General features: G+C 36.0%; 1 protein-coding gene across 23 annotated transcripts in view; it reads right to left on the bottom strand.

Moving 5' to 3' along the window:
- Nucleotides 1-3,371: 3,371 nt before the first annotated feature.
- Nucleotides 3,372-20,821, bottom strand: part of LOC139141845 (adenylate kinase 9-like) — a 46,077-nt gene continuing 28,627 nt past the window's right edge. For 16 of the 23 annotated variants that reach the window (XM_070711538.1, XM_070711543.1, XM_070711542.1 and 13 more), the window contains 18 exons: nt 20,440-20,628; nt 18,739-19,008; nt 16,358-16,455; nt 15,464-15,676; nt 14,642-14,864; nt 13,937-13,998; nt 13,495-13,628; nt 12,642-12,930; nt 10,465-10,692; nt 9,754-9,972; nt 9,132-9,345; nt 8,503-8,704; nt 7,817-7,963; nt 7,136-7,353; nt 6,296-6,662; nt 5,882-5,980; nt 4,937-5,154; nt 3,372-4,279 (listed from right to left, as the gene is read on the bottom strand). In XM_070711538.1, the coding sequence (XP_070567639.1) occupies nt 4,068-4,279; nt 4,937-5,154; nt 5,882-5,980; nt 6,296-6,662; nt 7,136-7,353; nt 7,817-7,963; nt 8,503-8,704; nt 9,132-9,345; nt 9,754-9,972; nt 10,465-10,692; nt 12,642-12,930; nt 13,495-13,628; nt 13,937-13,998; nt 14,642-14,864; nt 15,464-15,676; nt 16,358-16,455; nt 18,739-19,008; nt 20,440-20,628 (3,602 nt within the window). In that variant the 3' untranslated portion in view covers nt 3,372-4,067. The remainder of the gene's footprint in view (nt 4,280-4,936; nt 5,155-5,881; nt 5,981-6,295; nt 6,663-7,135; nt 7,354-7,816; nt 7,964-8,502; nt 8,705-9,131; nt 9,346-9,753; nt 9,973-10,464; nt 10,693-12,641; nt 12,931-13,494; nt 13,629-13,936; nt 13,999-14,641; nt 14,865-15,463; nt 15,677-16,357; nt 16,456-18,738; nt 19,009-20,439; nt 20,629-20,821) is intronic. The other 7 variants (XM_070711550.1, XM_070711555.1, XM_070711554.1 and 4 more) reach the window with 2 other exon arrangements.

Below are 20,821 nucleotides of genomic sequence, written 5' to 3'. Positions count from 1 at the left end.
TAGCTGGTCTTTCTATTTCATTAAACACACTCTGAACTACAGTCTGAGTGCCTGCCATCAAGTAGTGTACCCTTTGCCCGTCACAACTTCAAGAAAATTGCCTTGAACTACAGTATATGCCATCACCACATCAATTATCACATCTAGGATACAATAAGCTTGGGCATCCCTTTCCGTCGGAAGTTCAGTTATTGGCTAAAAAAGGAATGCCATGCTATTTATATATGAAGTAAGGAAACCTAGAGTTAGTATGGTAGATCTCGTCAGAAACTGATTAAAAATTGTGTGTATCTTCGGTGAAAAGCTAGCGTTTGTCATAGCCATAAATGATGTACTATACTGTACTTCTGAAACTTTGGCGATGGAGTCAGGGGGTAAATTAAGAAGAATTTATAGCCTTATAACACAACAGTAAGTTAGGCGTCACTATTTAAGCTCGATGCCAAGTTTCTCGACACTATTTAAGCGAGAGAATCGGTTTATTTAGGGTTCTGTGTAAAATTTGTATGATTCATAAGCTTATGAGGAAAATTCAGTCACATTGGTTAATTCTGTCTTTCTATTGCGCAGTCTTGGGAAGTACACCAAAGGGAAATATAAGGTATGAAACACTGAAGAGTACGCTTAGAGTACGTATTATTGATCACAGGACATCCAGGGACTCATTTTCCAAATGGTCGACGAAATTAAAATATCCTCCAGTGCTCGGAGATGTGCCAAGCATGGCTCTTCCCGAAAGTATGCGGTTACAATTTAAACTCTTCCAGCAGATCAGATACAAAGCATTAACCGTTGGAGCTATGCTGGGTATCCTCTTCAGAGACTACAAAAGGAGTAGTCACTGTCATATAAACAACGAGCACCTTAAACATGCTCTTTCTGGTATGTCCTGCTAATATGTGTACATAGATGCAACCGGAACGTGCTCAGAACCAGAGGATATCATCTTGATTCATTTCGTGGTTCGATCCAGGCTCTGCGGATCAGAAACTTCGCACGCGAAGAATATTATACGGATGGCAATATAAGAGCACACGTATTCGAAATCTGAACGTAGATTACAGGAACACTCATAAAAATCAAAGACGACTACACCACGCAGAGTTTGTTGGATTTAAAGTTTTGCTGCTTCTCAGGCCGATAATTCCTAGTTTAGGTTAAAATTTTAGTACGAGCCTTGATCTTCGGCCCGGCGAGTACTCGAAGTTTTTACTTAGTGTAAGAAACTTTGAAATACAATTATTGCAGCTAATAACAATATTGCTGAAACATGAAGATGTATGTTTGTTTGAAGTAAAGGGATAAAATAAAACACTAAATGTAAAATGAAAGCCAGAACAAAACACACACTTTTCCGTGAAGTTACCATGCAAGAGTTTTAGTTCAGACGGTGTGCGCATGCTGTTCTGGCTTTTATTTTACATTTGATGTTTTCTTTGTTACTTTGGGTAAAACTAACATACATTTCCATGTTTCAGCTATGTTGGTATTTATTCTATGTATTTATTCATAAACAAATAAACAACGCGAAAACATCGGAGACTGAGCTCCCCGTGTTCGACCGTCTATAGTAAATCCCAGAGAATGCAATACTTCAGTGAAGGGCGACAGGTGAGTCCTAGCAAATCCGACATATAAACTGGGAAAAAATATCGAAAGATTTTGTCAAAGGGAAAATCCGCTTCACTAACTGCATTTTCAAACCTCGAAAGTTGCGTGGGTTTTGACAGATGAGTGTACTGTAGGGGTTATGCGCAAGTCTGCATCGGGACCGAACCCTTGGCTTTATTTTAATCGATTTGTAAATGTAGGGTGACTTTGATTTACTGCTAAGTACCAGAAGTCAATTGTCAAGAAGGCTAACTACATCACAGAGCCGGCAGGTCACATATGAGGACGTGGGTGGCTGCTTTGGTCGCTAATTACATGTAATGGTCGGAGTTCAGGACATTGTCCGCAATGAGTGCACAGTCACAAAATGCACTGGGAACAGCTTATGGTCATCAACAAATTACTATTTCATATTTCTTGTCCTTAGTCAACATCAATAAATCACATCAATTTGAGAAAGTCTTTTGTCATTAACTTATTGAGATCTTTCAATTAAAGATGGATTCTTACCCTGCTATATAATAGCTCTGTAAATTGGTGAAAGTCCATTAACTTTTCATTGCCAAAAAGTACACCACGTTTCCTCTTGGCTGGGTGATTGCAAGAATTGAGCATTGAGGTCATTTGAGGCTCAAAAATTACCTATCCACGAAACTGCTGGTGTCAGCTAATTTTGGCTGATTAAGATTTTTGGTCAAGATTGTAATCTCTACCATGTTGTAGTTTCTACTTAGACTCTGTGCTGATGATACACCAAGAGATGTAGTCACAAATTCTGGTTGCAACAGAGACAAAACTGACTCTGCCAAGAGAATTACAGAAAAGATTTAAACTTGACTCTGAAAAGTAAAATTTACCTCACCTCGTAAAGAAAAAAAACTCCCTTTTTATGAATACCTGGAGAAAACACTGATTATGGCTCTTTCATTTTCCCGCAACAAAGTGAAACTTTCTTGAAGGGAAAGGAAGCCAAGTTAGACTAAAAATCTTACTATTAGTTGTGTAGGGGATGAAATTAGGTGTTGTGGACTCAATACTTTCAGATTTCGGAGAGTTGGTTCATTACATTAGAAGCAATCACCGTTTCATCTATTTTGGGAAAACAGCACTACTGTGATATTGTGATGGACAAACAATGTGGGCCCAGTCTAACCCTTGACCTTGAATTTAACCTAAGCTAAGAATGGGTTGTCATGGAAGTATGAACCATGGTGATACAGTGTCTGATATACACACATTGTGTGCTCTGTGCATACAATATCTTTACCCATGATATGTTTATCTAACAAAGTCAACAGCAAGTCTTATGAAAGAGATACCATCTTAATTAATTATGCCTGCAGACGGTACACATGAATAGCTGAACAGCCTGTGTTACCAGAGACTAAATTTTCAAACAAGTGACCAAGATGTACTTATTACAGCTATCTACATTTTACTCACATCACACTAAACAAGAAATATTAGAAGTACAAGTGAATGAATGTGAATAAAACTTAATAGGTTCTACTCGGCTTTACAGAATAATACACATTTTCTTCACTCACAAGGCTTTCATCTAAAATGTACCCGTTGTAGGTCTAATTATTTAATTGGGCCAGCATCTCATTTATGGGAATTTCTGGTTTTGATGTTAGATAAACACATCTTGGCTTCAAGACACAGCATAGGCAACATTGAATGAAGTCAGCTATAGTTTTCAGATTCTACTGTGCATAATGTAGAAAAGAAGAAAAGACTTACTACATACAAAATTCACATACAGAAGGAAATTTGTTTTATTTTCAATGAGGTGCAATTTTATTGTACATACCAGTAATACACAGTAGCAAAATACACTACAAATATTGTTACATATGAGAAAAATAACAAGGCCAGTAAATTTCATTAATTTTGTATAAATACAATGGTCTGGACGGGAAGTCATATCAAAATTCAACTGGGATAAGTAACTATCTCCTGAAGATGCTGGTTTCCTGTTTGTAAAGCACTTCAGCAAAACACTTCCTATTTACACTATATAGAGTATTTTCTCAGTTTGAATTGGTATGAATATTCAAATATACACAAAATGCACATGATTTTGGAAATAGAAATCTGCACAGATTTATTTTCAGAAATTTTACTATTGTCATGTGACCTTTGAACTCACAAACAAACCCAGCTTCCAATCTGATGCAATGTTGACAGACATGGTGTTTTATTTTTGTTAAAAATAGTTCTCCCATTTGTGATCAGCTTTCTAATAGAATTATGCCGACTGCAATGTTAAATTGATTTTATTTACATGTTTCTTTGGAGAACAGGCAAACATTTATATCAGAGGAAGGAAATGTGTTCAGAAGTTAAAAAATATGTTCTCAAGGATTTTCATTACGACTCACCAATCAAAATCACAGGAGTAAATTTACATGAAAACAAATGTTGACTGTATATTTTAACACTGGTGGCGCTCTCTATGCAATCCATGTAGACGATGGTTTTGTATCCTTGAGGCTAAGGAAGGAATCCATTTTGTGATCAAAGTCTATTGGTCTCTCCTTTGGCTCCTTGTACCTCATTGTCATGTTTTCACCCAAGTATTTGATCAGTTCACATTGCTCCTCATACCGTCCAAGTTTCTTTTTGTACTTCTTCCGGACATACTCTGAGCTTTTGGGGTTGTGTGCTAAAATGGATAACAGAGAAAGATGTTATCAGAGAATATAAAAAAATGCTACCATAATAAATCTAATTTATAGCACGTTGTCCCATAAGTTTCCTTTGTATTTGTCTATCTGTCTATCATCAATGCCAATAAACTGAATAAATGACATCTTTGTTGTCACCAAATTGTTATTTCTTTATTCAGGGATTGCATAAACAGTTTTATTTTGAACATAACAGAAAACAAAGGAATGGTTGTCTATCAATGTACTTGTGTTGTGCCCATATGAGATTGCAACACAGCCAGTCAAATCACACCAGTACATTTTTGTGTTTTCTACAAATTCTGCTTGTCATAAACAGAGTTACTATTATGGATATACCTAGATATCAATGTATGTGGGGATATGTGTAGGAACTTATGTATATCTGCATATCTGTGAAGCCATGTATCCATCTGTCTATCCTCTATCTATTTATACATGCATACAGGCATGCATCACATATAACTACATTATTACACATTTCAATATTTTTATGTTTGAATGTCTATATAATATAATTTATGAATATTTGTTGCGTACAAGTAATGATTTACATATCAAACTACATTTAATGGATCCGTAAAAGTCAGATCAGTTCTCATCCAAAATTAAGTTGTATAAAAACTATGATTTACCTTTCAAATGTAAGGCCACATAAAGCAATGCTGATTTTGATGGTGAAAGGAATGGGTACTTTGGTTTGAAACAGCCCACTGTTGTCAAAGCCTTTATAATGGCACTTGATACTGTCTGTTCCATGTATCCTAGCATTGGTAACGAGTTGATAGGCAGTAGATTTTTCCTTGGTGGTAGCTTGTGTGGAAGTTCCAGCCCATAATATTTCTCAGGTAACCTGTACCAAACAAAATGAAAGATGTCAGTTACATCGGTATAGTAAGGTACATTTATAAGATTTTTCTGAGTCTTATAAATAACAAGAATGTTGAAATTATCATACACAATACAGCAGAGAAAATATTGTATTGAAAACATGCAACTGGTATGTAATACATTACACAAAGCATTTTTGGTCATAAAAGTTTTGCACTAAGAGCAAAAGTACTTTTCAAGGATTTAAACAGTGGTAGACTACTTGTATTTTTTTCAACTTTACCACTACCAAATGAGTGATTGCAATGAAATGACCTCAGTATGATTAGATAAAATGGAGTAAAAGTTACTGTTACTATTTCAACAGTGGGGCAGGGATACATCATGCAAGTTCTGGGGCCTTTATTCTGGAACATGTCTATGAGTCACTCTACCACTCATTGTATTATCAACAGATTGGAAAAGCTCTTTACTGATAGCTTCATCAAGGTACCAAATGTGAAAAGGTAAAAATTTACCTGTGGCTGTGACTGTTGAACTCTTGGAATGAAACAATTAGTGAGAGTTTAGAGATGATTGGTAGTCGACATTTTATCTGATGCCACAGTGAATCAAATGTATACATTTTCAGTATTATTACTAACAATCAGTGGCCTGAGTCTTCAAGTTCAGAATAGTTTTAGCCAATCAGATGGCTGGATTCAGGCTAGGTATATTATAATGAGAAAGCTTATCATACAATCTCTTACCTGAGGAATTTCTGCAATTTTTCTTCAGACTCAAAGCAATACAGATCACCTCTGTATTCCACAATCAATTCAGGATCTCCAGGCACAATGGCTTCATATCTGTCATTGCAAAAGATACATCATACAAGTGTGTTCATTAGTCTCAAATACATCTTCTTTGTAGTAACATTGTTGTTCATCAGACCACAGTCCCTCCATGGACTGTGATCAGACACTGGCACCATGAGATATGCGCCATGCAAATTAGTAACACACAAAAGGCACTTGCATCATTTCAACTCTACCGAGTATACTATTTCCAGCAATTTTTGTTTAGCTTTTTAAAGTTTTAAAGAATCGCCTTTTTGGAAATCTTTCTATCAAAGATGTACTTTATGCATAAGGTATTTTACAATAATAAACAACTAGACTTACCTTTTTTTGCCATCAAGGTAGGTGACAGGACAGTAACCTTGCAGTTGAAGCTGTATTGGGAACATTTTCTTGGCCTCAGCCTGTGTTCTTCTCTTTGGTAGCATATCTGCTGATGGAAGTTGACGAGGGGCAAGGGGTGGCACATACTTCTCTGGATTTTCCAGGAACTCTTCAAGATCTTCTTTAGTGCCCATCTTGTAATATCTGCCACGGAATTCAGCTGCAAAGTCCAGGTTAGCATGAACTGAGCAGTCAACTAGTTCTTCCCGGTTTGCCAGACTGACTGGACAGTACTGGCCAAAATCACCTAGACGGATACGGAACTCTTCGGGTGTCACACACATGTCTGCAATGGACGCTGCCTTGCCTAGAAAAGAATTCAATATTGAATAATCAGTTTTCTTGTGCACTTTTCTGAGTCTAGTTTTAAAAAAGACTTTGCAATCTGGTTACTAGTTTAGCATACCTGAGAAATACCTGAGAGATACCTGAGAAAATTATCTCAAATTTAAACTACTGGTAGGATATTAGTTTAAGGCAGAGATAGAACTTCGAATTTTATCGCTTCTCCATCATATTCAATACGTCTTAACCTTTTCACCCCCAATTCCCTGTAAACAGGTCCACACTTACCATTGATAACATGGGTTTGGACCAAACCATGGTGGTAAAAGGGTTAAATGCATTGGACCCAACAAGGGACCTATAGTCTATCATCACTCTATTAGATCACGCAGTCCATTGACATTGAAAATTTACAGTAATTCACCTGCAATATATAGCAAAATATGTCTACTTAATGTCTACTTAATGTCTACTTAATGTCTACTCAATATTTACCATCTGAAACTCTCTGTAAATAGGTCTGTATTTGTTGAACACTCTTCCTGCCCTCAGTGGATGCTTTCTGCCAGACCCACCACTTGGATCTATCTCCATTCACTGGTATCCAGTTACGATGCTGTTCCTTATACCATTCTCTGACAGGTGGAATCTCTTTCTGCCATGCCGCCAGACGAATGGCTAGAATCTGGGCACTGTCGTGTAATGGCAGGGTTCTGTGTAGTATCAAAAAAAGAGCAGAAATAAGGTACGACTTTCACAATTTTATGGTGAGTTCTTTTCTGCCATTTTTGCAGTTACAAAGGATACAAGACTGAGTAAACTATCATTAGAAATAAATGTTTAGATAATTAACTTCTGTTGAAAGCTATGAAAGTGCATAAAACTATGCATTTACCTGTAGAACGGTACAAAAATAGGATTTCATGTCCATTTTGCATAGTCGAAAAAATGTTTTACCCTTTCATCCTACTTAATAATGCAGAAGTCCAACTTTGATGTAGAAAACAATAGGCTTAGGCTAAACCAATGTGATGAAAGGGCTAGCAACTCAATAATTCTTGTAGCCTTTGTCCAAGGACCCATAAAAATGAACTACTTCTACATTGAAGTGTTCAGAAAGTGTTGCATCAAAGTTGAAGAGAGACATTTATGAAAGTAGAGGATTTTATGACTCACCTTTCAGAGGAATGTCTGTCTTTCATTCCTCTCAACATCAATTCTTTGCTGTCAACTTCAAGTTCAAGCACCCTGACTGGAATGATACTGCGTTCTGTCATCAAATCAACTTGCTTCTTGCTTACTGGGAAACCATCAAGGATGAAACTGGATAAAGAATGAACAGAGAAACCACATCATTTATTTTGAAGGCAGACAGATAGCAACCATGAATTATGTGTTTTAAAAGTACTCTTTTGGGTGGCTGGTGCAATGTCAAATACACAAGTGATGTTCACATATTGGTAAACGTTCATATACAAGACCATTACCCCTTTGATTAAGGTGGGACCTGAGGAAATAGGATTTGTGAATAAAAATTCAACGGTCTAAAATGTCTCACGGTATTTATGCTAAATACCACCACTACATACAGTACTTGACCAAATCATGGACTCACTGTGAAATCATGATTAAATCTGTCTTTAAAAACTGTTCTACAGAAAAACTTGCCTTCAATGAACGCTACAAACTGAAATTTCTGTTTCATTTGCATAGGTCTATTTTGTACTGGGGTTGTTCAAAATTAGTGTATCTTGAACCAGTGACTGGAGAAAAGTTCCCCGTGTATGCAGGTTTCTGGTTTATCAGCCATTCCGTTCAGGACTTGCTGAACAAACTTTGGAATGAAAATATTGACAACTCACCCTCTGCATTGACATCTCATATCAAGCAATGCAATTTCTAATGCTTGGACAGCTAACTCATCAGGTACAGTCAGTCCCTTTCTAAGATGTAAGTTGATCTGTTTTGATAGCTCTGTCTTGGATTGCGTGTTTAGAACCATGCGCAAGGCTTCACCGATGGACAACCTCACCATACCAAACTCTTGAGCGAAACGATTTGCCACTGAAAATATACAACATTCATTTCACTGAAATCATGACAATATACAGGCAGATAAATGATTTATTGCAATTTTCCACTTTGCTTGACCAACAATCATGTGAACCTTTTTGGAAACAATATAATTATTGTGCAGATTTTTATCACACAATATATAGCAACAACGACTATGAATTCATAATCACTGTAATAAATTACATTTATATGCTTATTACAAACACTACAAAAAAGTTCCTTGCCTCTTACTTTAGCTTGCCTAGTAATCCAAGAATCAATATTATTTTTGATAATTGTCCTGATAACAAATTGAAGTTTTTACAAAGTTTAGGATTTCAAGCTTTCTGTCTACCTGGACTAAATAAGTCATGCTGTGTGACTTTACCACATTCTTTTTGATTTAGGACATCAAACATATTTTTGAGTAACTTACGTGTAGTTTTGCCAGATTTTGGTGGCCCCAGTATGGCCATCTTGATGGGTACAACTGGTTTTGGAGATGGCTGTCTCAGGTAATGTAGGGGATCTTGAATGAATTTATCTCTAGCTTGTAATGATGACAAAAAGTAGACATAATGTCTATAGATAACTGGATATGATGGATAACCTGGTCCTTGCATTGGCTGGATACATTCACCATCAATCAGCTGCAACACAAGATAAAGGATTTCATCAAGTATACTGCAATTGTAACTTTATCAGAAGTCACAAACCTCTTTACCCATTTCACTACTAAATGTCTCCTTTATTCTACTGCAAAGCAAAAGTAGGATACATGAATCAGCAGTTTGGCCATCACTCATTTTTGCTTTTATTTCGATAAATTGCAAATTTGGTATATCAATCTGCCATAGTCCTTTACAAGCATTCAGTAGATCAATCCCTTCTCCACAATGTTTGGTGAAAGTATGTTGTTTTCTCTTGTGTGAGCTAACTCAGGTATAAAAGGCAAAACTGCCATGAAAAAGTTGATCGAACAGAGTAAGAAAGACTACTAACGTTCTAGTGACTCAAACATATGCATAAAGAAATTCAACTTCATAAGAGGACTTTACCTGTACGGGACACCATTTTCCAAAACGGCTTGGATGCTTGTATCCAATCTGCAGCATCTTCTTAGCAAGCCTCTCACTGATTGGATAGACCTTCTCAAATAAGCTGTGACGGGAGTCCACGATTGGTTTCAAGCTCTGATTTATCGTGTAGCGTACAATGTGTGTCTTGCGACCACCATTGAGTTCAATACGTGGAATCATCAGTTCCTCAAGCACCTCCTGTTATAAGATACAAAGACAAACGTCCATTTTACAGAAAGTGTACGTACGACCATACAGCACTTCTTTATCAAAATCACAGTGATTGCTTACTGTAATCAGATAAAATTACACTGAGCTTTGTTTATCCCTGACATGGATGAAAATTCAGATCACTTTGACTACCATTGTTTTCAAAAATTTTAAATTGAACCTTAAAAGTAAACTTTTCGTTTCTAAGCTTATCAGAAAAGAGAAAAAAAAATTCAAGAGGTGAAATTCCATGAAAAGAGGAAAACTATGTTTCTTTCTTGGTATTTTTTTTCAAATAAATATACTCAATCTTTGGCAAAATATTCTAGAACAGCCCTAATTGTTGCACATTGGTATGTCACTAGTTGCTCTTCCTGAAACAATTTTTATTTCTTCCTTGCTAAGATCCAGAAATAAACTTGAATGCAGATAAATTACAAAACAAAGTATTTCATGAAAACTGTTCATGAAATAACTTACCTGTACAGCTGCTAAATTGTTAGTATCTGTATCATACATCTCTCCTATTTCATTCTTCAATCTGTCTATTGCATCTTCCTCCAATTCCTCCTCCTCCTCTTCTTCTTCTTCCTCCTCTTCAAACTCCTCTGCCAAGATGGCTTCAACGTCTTCTTCTTCCTCGTCTTCTTCATCTTCATTGTCAGATGCATCAGATTCATCGCTGTCTTTTTCTGCCAGCTTTTGGGCCTGATTGAACAAATGACACAATTTTAGTGAAAAAGATTTATCCATAGACTAGCGTCACCTCTGTGTAACGAATATAAAGTTCTAGAATTTTCATCTCCTTCATACACTGCTAGTGCCTTAGAACATGGTGCAGATGTTTTTACCTCATTCAGCTGAGTCACATAATGTAGACAGATTTTTGTGTTTGGAATGGTAAACAGATAGACGCAAATAATACTATGAAGCATTACATGAACAAGACAGAATACATCATGAGAATGTTTCCTAATACCATCATGCTGAATATGTTCAGTAAAGCCAACATAACATGAAATTCAATGTGTGGTCAGTAAAGAAACAGCCAGATCAGAGTCACATAAGTCTGGATATAGCAACCACTTGGCACCCTGGTTCTGAAAATAACAAGTGCCATCTACAATGTCATGCAACTGTTATATTTAGACTGCTGACATTCTGAAGTGAAATGTTGGTATTCATAATGATAATCAGTGCACAGAGACATAATTGAGGACACAGACAGGAACATGGTACACGACAAAATGCAAACTCTACATTGCACTTTTTGGAAGATTCAATGTAAATAAAATATTACATCAATATACTGGTGCAGCCCATGACAACAAGTAATGACATTCCTTTTGATTGACAAGCATCATACCTTAAGAAGACGCCTTTTAGCAGCCTTGTTGAAGGAAGAGTCCAAGAAGACGGTCAAGAAAAGTTGTATTTTATGAGAAGGAAGATTCATATTGTGAAGGCAGTCAAGAAAAGTTGTAAGTATTTTATAAGAAGGAAGATTCATATTGTGAAGGCTAAGAAAAATATTTGGTCTGAATTTGCAGTGTGTATGTGGTATGTCATCTGACTGTCTGCTCTATGACAATGCAAATTCCCCAATTTCTGACGCTGTGTGGTTAAGACAATTTGTCACTATTTTGTTGTTTTTCCCAGCCTTCTATGAAGTATTGATAGTAATTCACAAATTCATTGTTGGGAAAGACAGTTCAAGAAGGTTATGAGAGGGTATAAAGTATGTGAAGTTGTTTTATATTAACTGAGCAATGTGGCCCAAGGACAACACAGGATCTGCAAACACTATAACACCTTGTCCTTAAATAAAGTTGTGCACATAACATACTGTTTTCTATATTTTTTTATAGCGTATAAGTTTCAAATGCTTTCTTCATAGAAACCATACATATCACACACCTAGCAACAGCAGATGTATTGAAAATACTCATAAAGCACAAGGTCGCTGTTGGTTGTTTGTTATGTTTGATCAAAGGTGTTACACAAGTAATAAATATATCAGGCAGGCGTAAATACAAACACTGGATGTTTACATTTGTTTTAGTATAATTTGGGGAATGCTAAATGTGGAAACAGAATACAATTAAAAACATCCATTTGAGGTATAAATTGAAATGCATTCACTGATATAATTATGAAATTATTTACGTAAGATGTACTTGGCAACTTGCTAGGCAGATCAAACAGCAGCAAACAATGCTAATTCTCTATTTTGTTTGGTAGATCATAAAATCACTAAATTGAAGCCACAAAAGCTGTAACCTTTGACAAATTCTAACATTATATTTATTCTACAAAACAAACATAATGTTAATCTATAATTCTTCACCCAAGACATGCTAAAATATGAAGTATTATTGCAAACACAATGCATTATGTACAATATACAGTGTTTCTATTGAGTGATGAATACTAATCGGCACTAAAGTTTAGGTGTCAAAAAATAACATTGACATTATGACCATTTAGGCTGTGTTGACAAGTTTATAATGAATTGGAAGAAGAATATGAGATTATATTTTATAAATACTAGTAAAGTGCAACTACCCCAACACTCATTGCACATTTACTGTCTGATAATAGCCCCAATACAGTAAGGAAAGTGTTTGAATTCACTTTCTCATGTTAGTTTCACCTACCACTCTCTCTGCTTTCCGCTGTTCAATTTCTGCCAGTATCTCCTGACGTCTTTTCTCCTTGGCTTCGTCACGTTCTTTCTGTTTCTTCAATCTCTTTCTCTCTTTCTTGGCTAATCTCTTGTCTCTCTTGGCCTTCCACTTGGCAAGCTTTGGTGGGAGAAGACGGTCTGAAATGTCTGTGTCCTCTACAACCAGCATGAGAGCGGCATCTGGGAAGAGTCCCATCTGACCTAGATACTGCGTCTCATCACCTGTACGTGGAAAACCCTCCAATATAAAGCCAGTAGATCTGTAAGCAGGGGGAAAATTCAGGTTTTTACATGCAGGTCATTTTTGATTTGCTGTCTTGAAAGTGTAGCTCTACCTTTTCATGGGTCAGAAAACTCAAGTAGCTGCCGTACAGTTGATAAAGAAATACATTTAAACTGGACTATGCAAAAAGTAATCTCATACATATGCAGTAATTTCTGTATGTACAATATAAAATGTAGACTTGAATGTAAAGTTTTGAAATTTTTCTCTGGGATAAACCCCTAAGAACGTTTTTCGTGAGTCACTTTTTCAGACATACGTTATTTTTGTACCTCTTATATCAAAACTGTTCTGCTAGGTATGACTTTGTCATGGGTGACAATGGAATTCCACCAGCAATTGGTGATGAAAATGCCAGTCACCACATTATCATGATAAGATTTGATGAACAAACAGGAAATGAGTACCTTGCAGGTTTGTTAGAAAGTCTGATTTGAACATCAAACAACTCAACAATCATATGTTTCTACTTTGTCTTGACAAAGAGGGCACTGTCACAAGTTTGCTGATGTATTAGCTAACAATGGAAAGCTGTCCTTACTTGAATGGTTCCTTATTCCACCATTCTGGTACAATATTATCCAGTATTTCTGGTGGAATAGGTTCATCATCCTGTAAATTAGCTTTTATTGCTTCCTCTTCCTCAGTGAATTCTATTTCAGGTTCCTCTTCTGTCTAATGATTGAAGAAAAATGAACAGATTTGACATTGTCCCATTACCCAATAATCCAACAGTACAGTAACAACATTGCTTTAAACCATTTCCACATGAAAACTTTACCATATTAGTGTGCAGGTCTAATTTTCACATCCTTTGCAATTGTCTTACTTCATCGTCATACACACATGTAACATTACAATATTTCTTCAAACCACTTACTTTTACCTGAGAAAATTAAATACAAGAAAACCAACAGTTCTACAGAGCGCCCTCTAGGCCTCTCTGGAACTAAAAACAAAAGACCTATGTTAAGCACGCTTACTTTTTCTGCTTCGCCATCAGCACCTTCTTCTTTCTCTTCACCCTCAGATTTTACTGTTGTACCTGAGATATGCAAACACGGACAAACAGGTCATTTAGTGTTATGCTATAGTTTGGTTGACCAACTTTTATCACTGAGGATACATTAATATCAATTTTATTATTATACAACTTCTAAGAAATTTGGATGACAAACTTTATAACATGAAGAAGCATATTGTCAAATTGGGTGTGTAGATGTTACACAATTTGCCTTGCTGATTACAGGTGTATTGTGCAGAATTATTTGTGAGCACATACAAAGAACACTTCACATCTAACCGTAACTCATCAACATTTCAAAACTGTCACAGGATAAACCTGTTACATCTTGCTCCATATGCACAGGGTATTACTAGTGTGTAGCTGATGATTTACTAACCAAGTTCATTGGAGGATAAACCTGCTACATTTTGCTTTAAATGCACAGACTATTACTAGTGTGTAGCTGATGATTTACTTACCAAGTCCATTCAAGGATAAATCTGCAACATTTTGTTTTATATGCACAGACTATTACTTGTGTGTGGCTAATGATTTCCTTAGTTCATTTAACACTATATTATATTTTACCCAATGTTGGCTTGTAAGTATGTTGCAACTGTGACCGCACAACTAAACATTTTGATTACACTATGTATAGGTTAACTACTACATGGAGTCTTACCATCAGGAGCAGTGATAGCTGCTTCATCCTCATCTTCATCCGGTTCCTCTTCATCTTCCTCATACTCTGGTCCAATTTTCTTCTTGGTCTTTGCAATGATGAGTTCTTGAAGACGCTCCTTGAAGGAGATATGGAAGAGTCCCAGTTTCTTGGCCAGGTGTCTACCATGCAATGTTTTGCCTGCTCCTCTGGGTCCTATGATCAGTAAACGTATTGGTGGAGCCTAGAACAGAAAGCAAATTCTAATTTAGTTAATACTGCAATACTCTATACAATGGTAGCATGCTAAACACTTATAAAATGCAGGTGTTTAACAACTTTTATGACCTTGTTGTTTTTCAATTTTGCGGTAGCAAGTTCACAGATTTTCTGCCCTATAACTCTGCATTAAAGTTTGAGACATTTATATAAACCCTCAAGACTTAAGACTGAGTGCAATATATATCATTTGATCAACACCATGTAATCACTTGTCAAATACGCTTTTTGTACAATGTGAGCAGAGAGGTACAAAACACTTATCTTGACAAGTATTTTGCAATTACATAAACCATTAAAAACAGCTATGAATACAGGATTGTCAAATGTACTGAAGTATTTCCTCATACAATTCAGGAAGTAAGTTTGTAATGAATGAACGAATGAATGAATGATACTGTTATTCAAATTTGAAGGTAGTGATCCTAAAACAGACAAATATATAAAATCTGCATCAGGTAATACAATTTTAATATCAATATTTCTATCATTCATCTTTTATTTGTTTACAGTTGGTCTATTTATGGTGTATTTGAGCAGAGAATACTTTTCATGAATACCTACCTTCTTTGGTCTATCTTTACACACATAGGGTATAGGATCATCAAGAAACTTAGTCCTTGCTTCGGCACTTGAGAAGTAAAATAGTCGTTCCCTGTACTTGGCAGCCACTTCTGGATTACCAGGATACAGTACAAAGTTTTCCTGCAGTGCAACAGGACAGAAATGTTTGCTGTCTCCAAACTGCTTTTTCTTGGTGCGTACAACTTCTTCATCCTGAAAGACAATAGAAAGATGATTGTATTGATGGACCAGTAGAATACAGATAGTATATCAGGAATCTGTCTTCTGGAAATGAAATTCACCGATAACCAACATTCATTCCTAGAATGTTTGGGAATAACACAATGACTAAATTTAGTTTGCTTGCTTTGAGATTGTTTGCACATGCCTCTCTGATCTGACACTGATCTAACTATAATTACTGAAGACCTGAATTGAAAACAAAGTTGATAGATATGACTGCTTAGAGTTTGGTGTGCAGAATAAAGGCTCTGTAGTTATCATTTTGCTATCACAAAGGTGTGACTATGATAGAACAAGTCTGTTTACTTGCATTGTTCTATAACACAATGCAAAAAATCTGTAGGAGTCAAAATATTAAGAAAGCAGAGATTCAGATATGAAATCTCAATCTCTGAAAAGTGACTGAAATACTTATTCCTCTTCACTTACTACTTCTGTTCATAACAGCATTGCATTATGTTTGAAGTTTATTTTGGGTTTTTGTTTTATGGACCATACACCAGGTGTAATTCTGTAGTACAAGAGAGAACCTCAAAGTACTGAGACGAAAACAGGGTTTCACTGATGACTGTATGTGTGTGCATAAATGAAAGGTTAGTCTTACATGTATTTTACCAATAAAGGGACAAGATAAAAAGATGATTTAATTACCTCTTCTTCTTCCTCTTCTTCTTCATCATGTTCTGCATCTTCTTCTTCCTCATCAATGTCAATGCTGGTGTATTCCCATGGCTGATAGCTGTATGCTCCTGACAAGTCAATCAGAAAATCAGCAACATTCAGTGTACTTCAGTAATGAACTGATTATATCAGCTGTTCACAGCAAGAATACGATTGTATGAAAAGAGTGACGAATAAGCTAGGTAGTTGGTGAAAAAGACGCTGGCTTCCTGGCTGTATACAGACTCCCTTACAGGGAGTTTTCACACTGACTATACACTAAGATTGCTCATGAAAAGATGCTGGTATTGATTTGTAAATGAATACAACATCTACATGTATACTGGTTCAAACTTGAATTAAACCCAGCTTATGTACAAAACAAATTGGTCTATTTGCGATTTGCTTGCTGTGAACATGATTGGAACTAATTTGGGAGAATTGGATCGTTATATTTTTCAACTTTTCACGAAAGTGTCAGCTGCCCAACAGCTACACATTTGAAATATTACAAATTACTCCTAAAAACAAGAGAAAAGCAGATGAGCTTACATAATTAGATTAACAGACATTATTTCACCATCCAATTATCAAAAATCAGTTCCAATCGTGTTTGTTTTACTGTTAAGGGCATGTCTTTCAATCCAATGGATTACATTTTTTAGCTCCGCTGTCAGCGACGCGGAGCTTATCAAATAGGTTGATTTTCCGTCGTCGTCCGTCGTCCGTCGTCCGTCGTCGTCGTCCGTCGTCGTCCGTCAACAATTGCCTTCTCCTCTGAAACCGCAAGTCCAATTGCTTTGAAATTTTATATGCAGTTCACTTGGGATGACCTGACTTAAGTTTGTTCAAATCGTGGTGAAATTTGCATATTTGTATTTTTGGGGCATTTTTTGGTAAAAAATCTTCTTCTCTGAAACCGCTTGTCCGATTGCTTTAAAATTTTATATGCAGTTTACTTAGGGTGACTTCAGTCAGATTTGTTTAAATCGTGGTGAAATTTGCATATTTGTATTTTTAAGGCAATTTTTGTCATTTTTGGTAAAAAAATCTTTAAAAATCTTCTTCTTCAAAACTAACAGTCAGATAGCTTTGATATTTGGTACATATGTCCCTAGGGATGATCTATTTCAGATTTGTTCAAATTGTGCAGAAATATTGAAAATTGCATTTTTAAGGCAATTTTTGCCATTTTTGGTCAAAAAATGTATTTCTCAAAAAGTACTCAACTGATAGTTTTGAAATTTAATATACAGGTTTGTATTAATGAACTAAGTAATACATATTGAATTTCTGATGAAATCTGTAATTTTGTATTTTTGGGGCAATTTTTGCCATTTTTGGTCAAAAAATGTGTATTTCCAAAACTACTCATCTGATAGCTTTGCAATTTGGTATACAGGTTCCTACAGATGAACTTAATGATATTTATTGAAATTATGATGTAATCTGCAATTTTGTATTTTTGGGGCAATTTTTGCCAATTTTGGTCAAAAAATGTGTATTTCCAAAACTACTCATCTGATAGCTTTGCAATTTGGTATACAGGTTCCTACAGATCATCTTAATGATGTTTATTGAAATTATGATGAAAATTGCAATTTTTTATTTTTGGGGCGATTTTTGCAATTTTTGGTCAAAAAATGTGTTTCTCAAAAAGTATGGTCTGATAGCTTTGAAAATTGGTATAAAGGTTTCTACAGATGAGCTAAGTAATATATATATAATTTCTGATGAAATCTGTAATTTTGTATTTTTGGGGCAATTTTTGCCATTTTTGGTCAAAAATTTGTATTTCCAAAACTACTCATCTGATAGCTTTGAAATTTGGTATACAGGTTTCTATAGATAAACAAGTGATATTTGTTGAAATTATGATGAAATCTGCAATTTTGTATTTTTGGGGCAATTTTTCCGTTTTTGGTCAAAAAATGTGATTCTCAAAAAGTACTGGTCTAACAGCCTCGAAATTTGGTATACAGGTCTCTATAGATGAACTGAATTTGATCTTTTGAAATTATGATGAAATCTGCGATTTTTATTTTTGGGGCAATCGTTGCCATTTTTGGTCAGAAAATTTTATTCTCAAAAAACTACTCATCAGATAGCTTTTGTTGACATGTTCTTAGGGATTGTCCGATGTGATGTATTCAAAGTATGATGAAATCTTCAATTGTGTATTTTGCAGCTATTTTAGCCACTTTTTTCTGGCCACTGCATTGAGCTATCAAAAATTTCCACCTTCTACATCAACATGTGTCAAAAATAGTTATTCTCTACATAAACACAGCGGAGCTATATCGGCCGCTAGGTCGCTTGTTTAGGTGATAAGGGGACCAACGAGATGTTGTTGGTTTTTGTGTTTGACTTACTTTCAATGGCATTGACAGAATCTTTGAGTGTATCTTCAACCTGTCTGATTACAGGTTTACTGTCTTCTTTCTCTTCAATCAAATCTACAATGATTGGTTCCAAGGAAGACGTGCCAGTGATCAGTGCTGTGATACTTGGCCACTCTAATTCAAACTGTTGTCTGGAATCCTTGAACTGTTGGGTTTCTGGTCCATCTGGAGGCAATGGATCATCTAATCGGCTTTCACTGGAGCCAATTTCACCTTCAGGGCTTCCTTCACTGGGTTTACCTGGTAAATTGAAACATTGACACTTGCTATCATTTGGATTTCAACTTATACATGTTATCTATTCTATCAGCATATTTTGACTTTTACAAAAATTTACTGTATTTCTAACTTTTTTCAGAATTGTTGAGTTTTTCATTTTTCCTTCTCACATGTCTACACAGCATGTCATGCCAACACGATGTTGTTATGCTGTTCATATCATGCAATACATGTACAAAACATGCAAAACACATGCAAATTGTCCATCGACCCTGCATCGAAATCAACCAAAATCTGATCATTCAAATCTTTGGATTTGTATCACATTTCACAAAGCATCAGGAAGGTAGCGATTCAAGGAGTCCAGTGTTCATGCCAGGTTCAAACAGGATAAGACTTAGGGTGGCTTTTACCTTTTCCCTTCTACCTGTTCAGTTTTATCTGTATGAATTACTTTACATGTATTACAATGACAAATAATCATAAAACATCCTTTGAAGATAAATGAAACATTTATACACAAACATTTACACATTACGAGTATGTGATCAGCATGTCCTTGGTTTTGGAATCTATATAAAAGTTGGGAATGATTTTTAGGAGTCCATTTGAGTCTTGCCAGCATGACAGAAGATCTACAAGTCAATCTATCAACCTCTTTCATATTTGTCAGGCATTTCATCTTTGTTTCTGCAATCATCTTATTGTTAAGCTCAAGTGCACTGCAGTGTTATTTCACAGATCTCTACACCTTAGTACATGTATGTTGAAGATAGAAATAGTTGAATTTTTTAAGGAATGATAAATCATCAAATATAAACTGCAGTAGACAATGGAGTGGAATCAAGGATAAGAAGAGATGAACAATATAATCTATGCAGGATAGCATACAGTTTTACAAGCTGACTGGTTTGTTTCCTACAGCTGTAATCAGTTGGAGGAAGCTCAGTGAAAATTGTTGTGAGAGACCAGATTCAGTTGTTCATAAATTTGACTGATGCTGGGCTTTGTTCATAAATACCAAACCAAGAATATGCTTTCACTTGCAGTCACATTTATTGTTAATACATGAAGCACGTATTCTCATTTTTCTGAAGAGACAGACACCTTGTACAACATTTACCAACACCAATTTTTACTACATAAAAGCAAGTTTCCCATATTACTTGATACAAAGCATAATTACTATTAGCCAAATATTAATTGGTTCTTAGTTAATCTGGTACATGTACTTGTAGAATTTTAAACATATGGTTAATTTGAAAATGAAACCGTTACCCATGTTAACAATGACACATTAGATTTACACAGAGGCAGAGCTAGGACAAAAGGTACATTGAGCCCATTACACATTACAATAGATGGGATAGATGTTGAGGCCCATTACACCAGAGGCGATAGATGGAGTGACATGGAGGTTACACTATTCTGATATCAACTTTAACCCCCTACCTTCACCCTTACCCTCTTCGCTACCACTACCCTCCTCAGGGGCGGCCCCTTCAGGGGCAGTGCCACCCTCTGCCTCATTAGCACCCTCCTGTTTGGGGGCCTCACTCTCCTCAGCAGGTGCCTCTTTTTCTGTTTCCTTCTCACCTTCATCGTCAGCATCAGCCTTCCTCTCTCCTTCTGCATCGGATTCTAATATCATTCAACAATGGCAGCAACAATGTAAGAAGACATCAGCAGGCATAATAGTTTGCAGGTACAGGAGCCAAGTAGTACAGTGTTTTAGAGACAGAGAGATGGATACGTACGCAGAACAGCATTGGAAGAAACAGAGTTAGAGAATGTGTTAGATTTCAGTCAATATCAACACAAACAATCCAGCAAT

Source organism: Ptychodera flava, chromosome 10 (genome assembly GCF_041260155.1).
Source record: "Ptychodera flava strain L36383 chromosome 10, AS_Pfla_20210202, whole genome shotgun sequence".
NCBI classification, from domain to species: domain Eukaryota; kingdom Metazoa; phylum Hemichordata; class Enteropneusta; family Ptychoderidae; genus Ptychodera; species Ptychodera flava.
The sequence above is the reverse complement of the archived record's forward strand: the minus strand, read 5'-3'. Positions and strand labels throughout refer to the sequence as shown.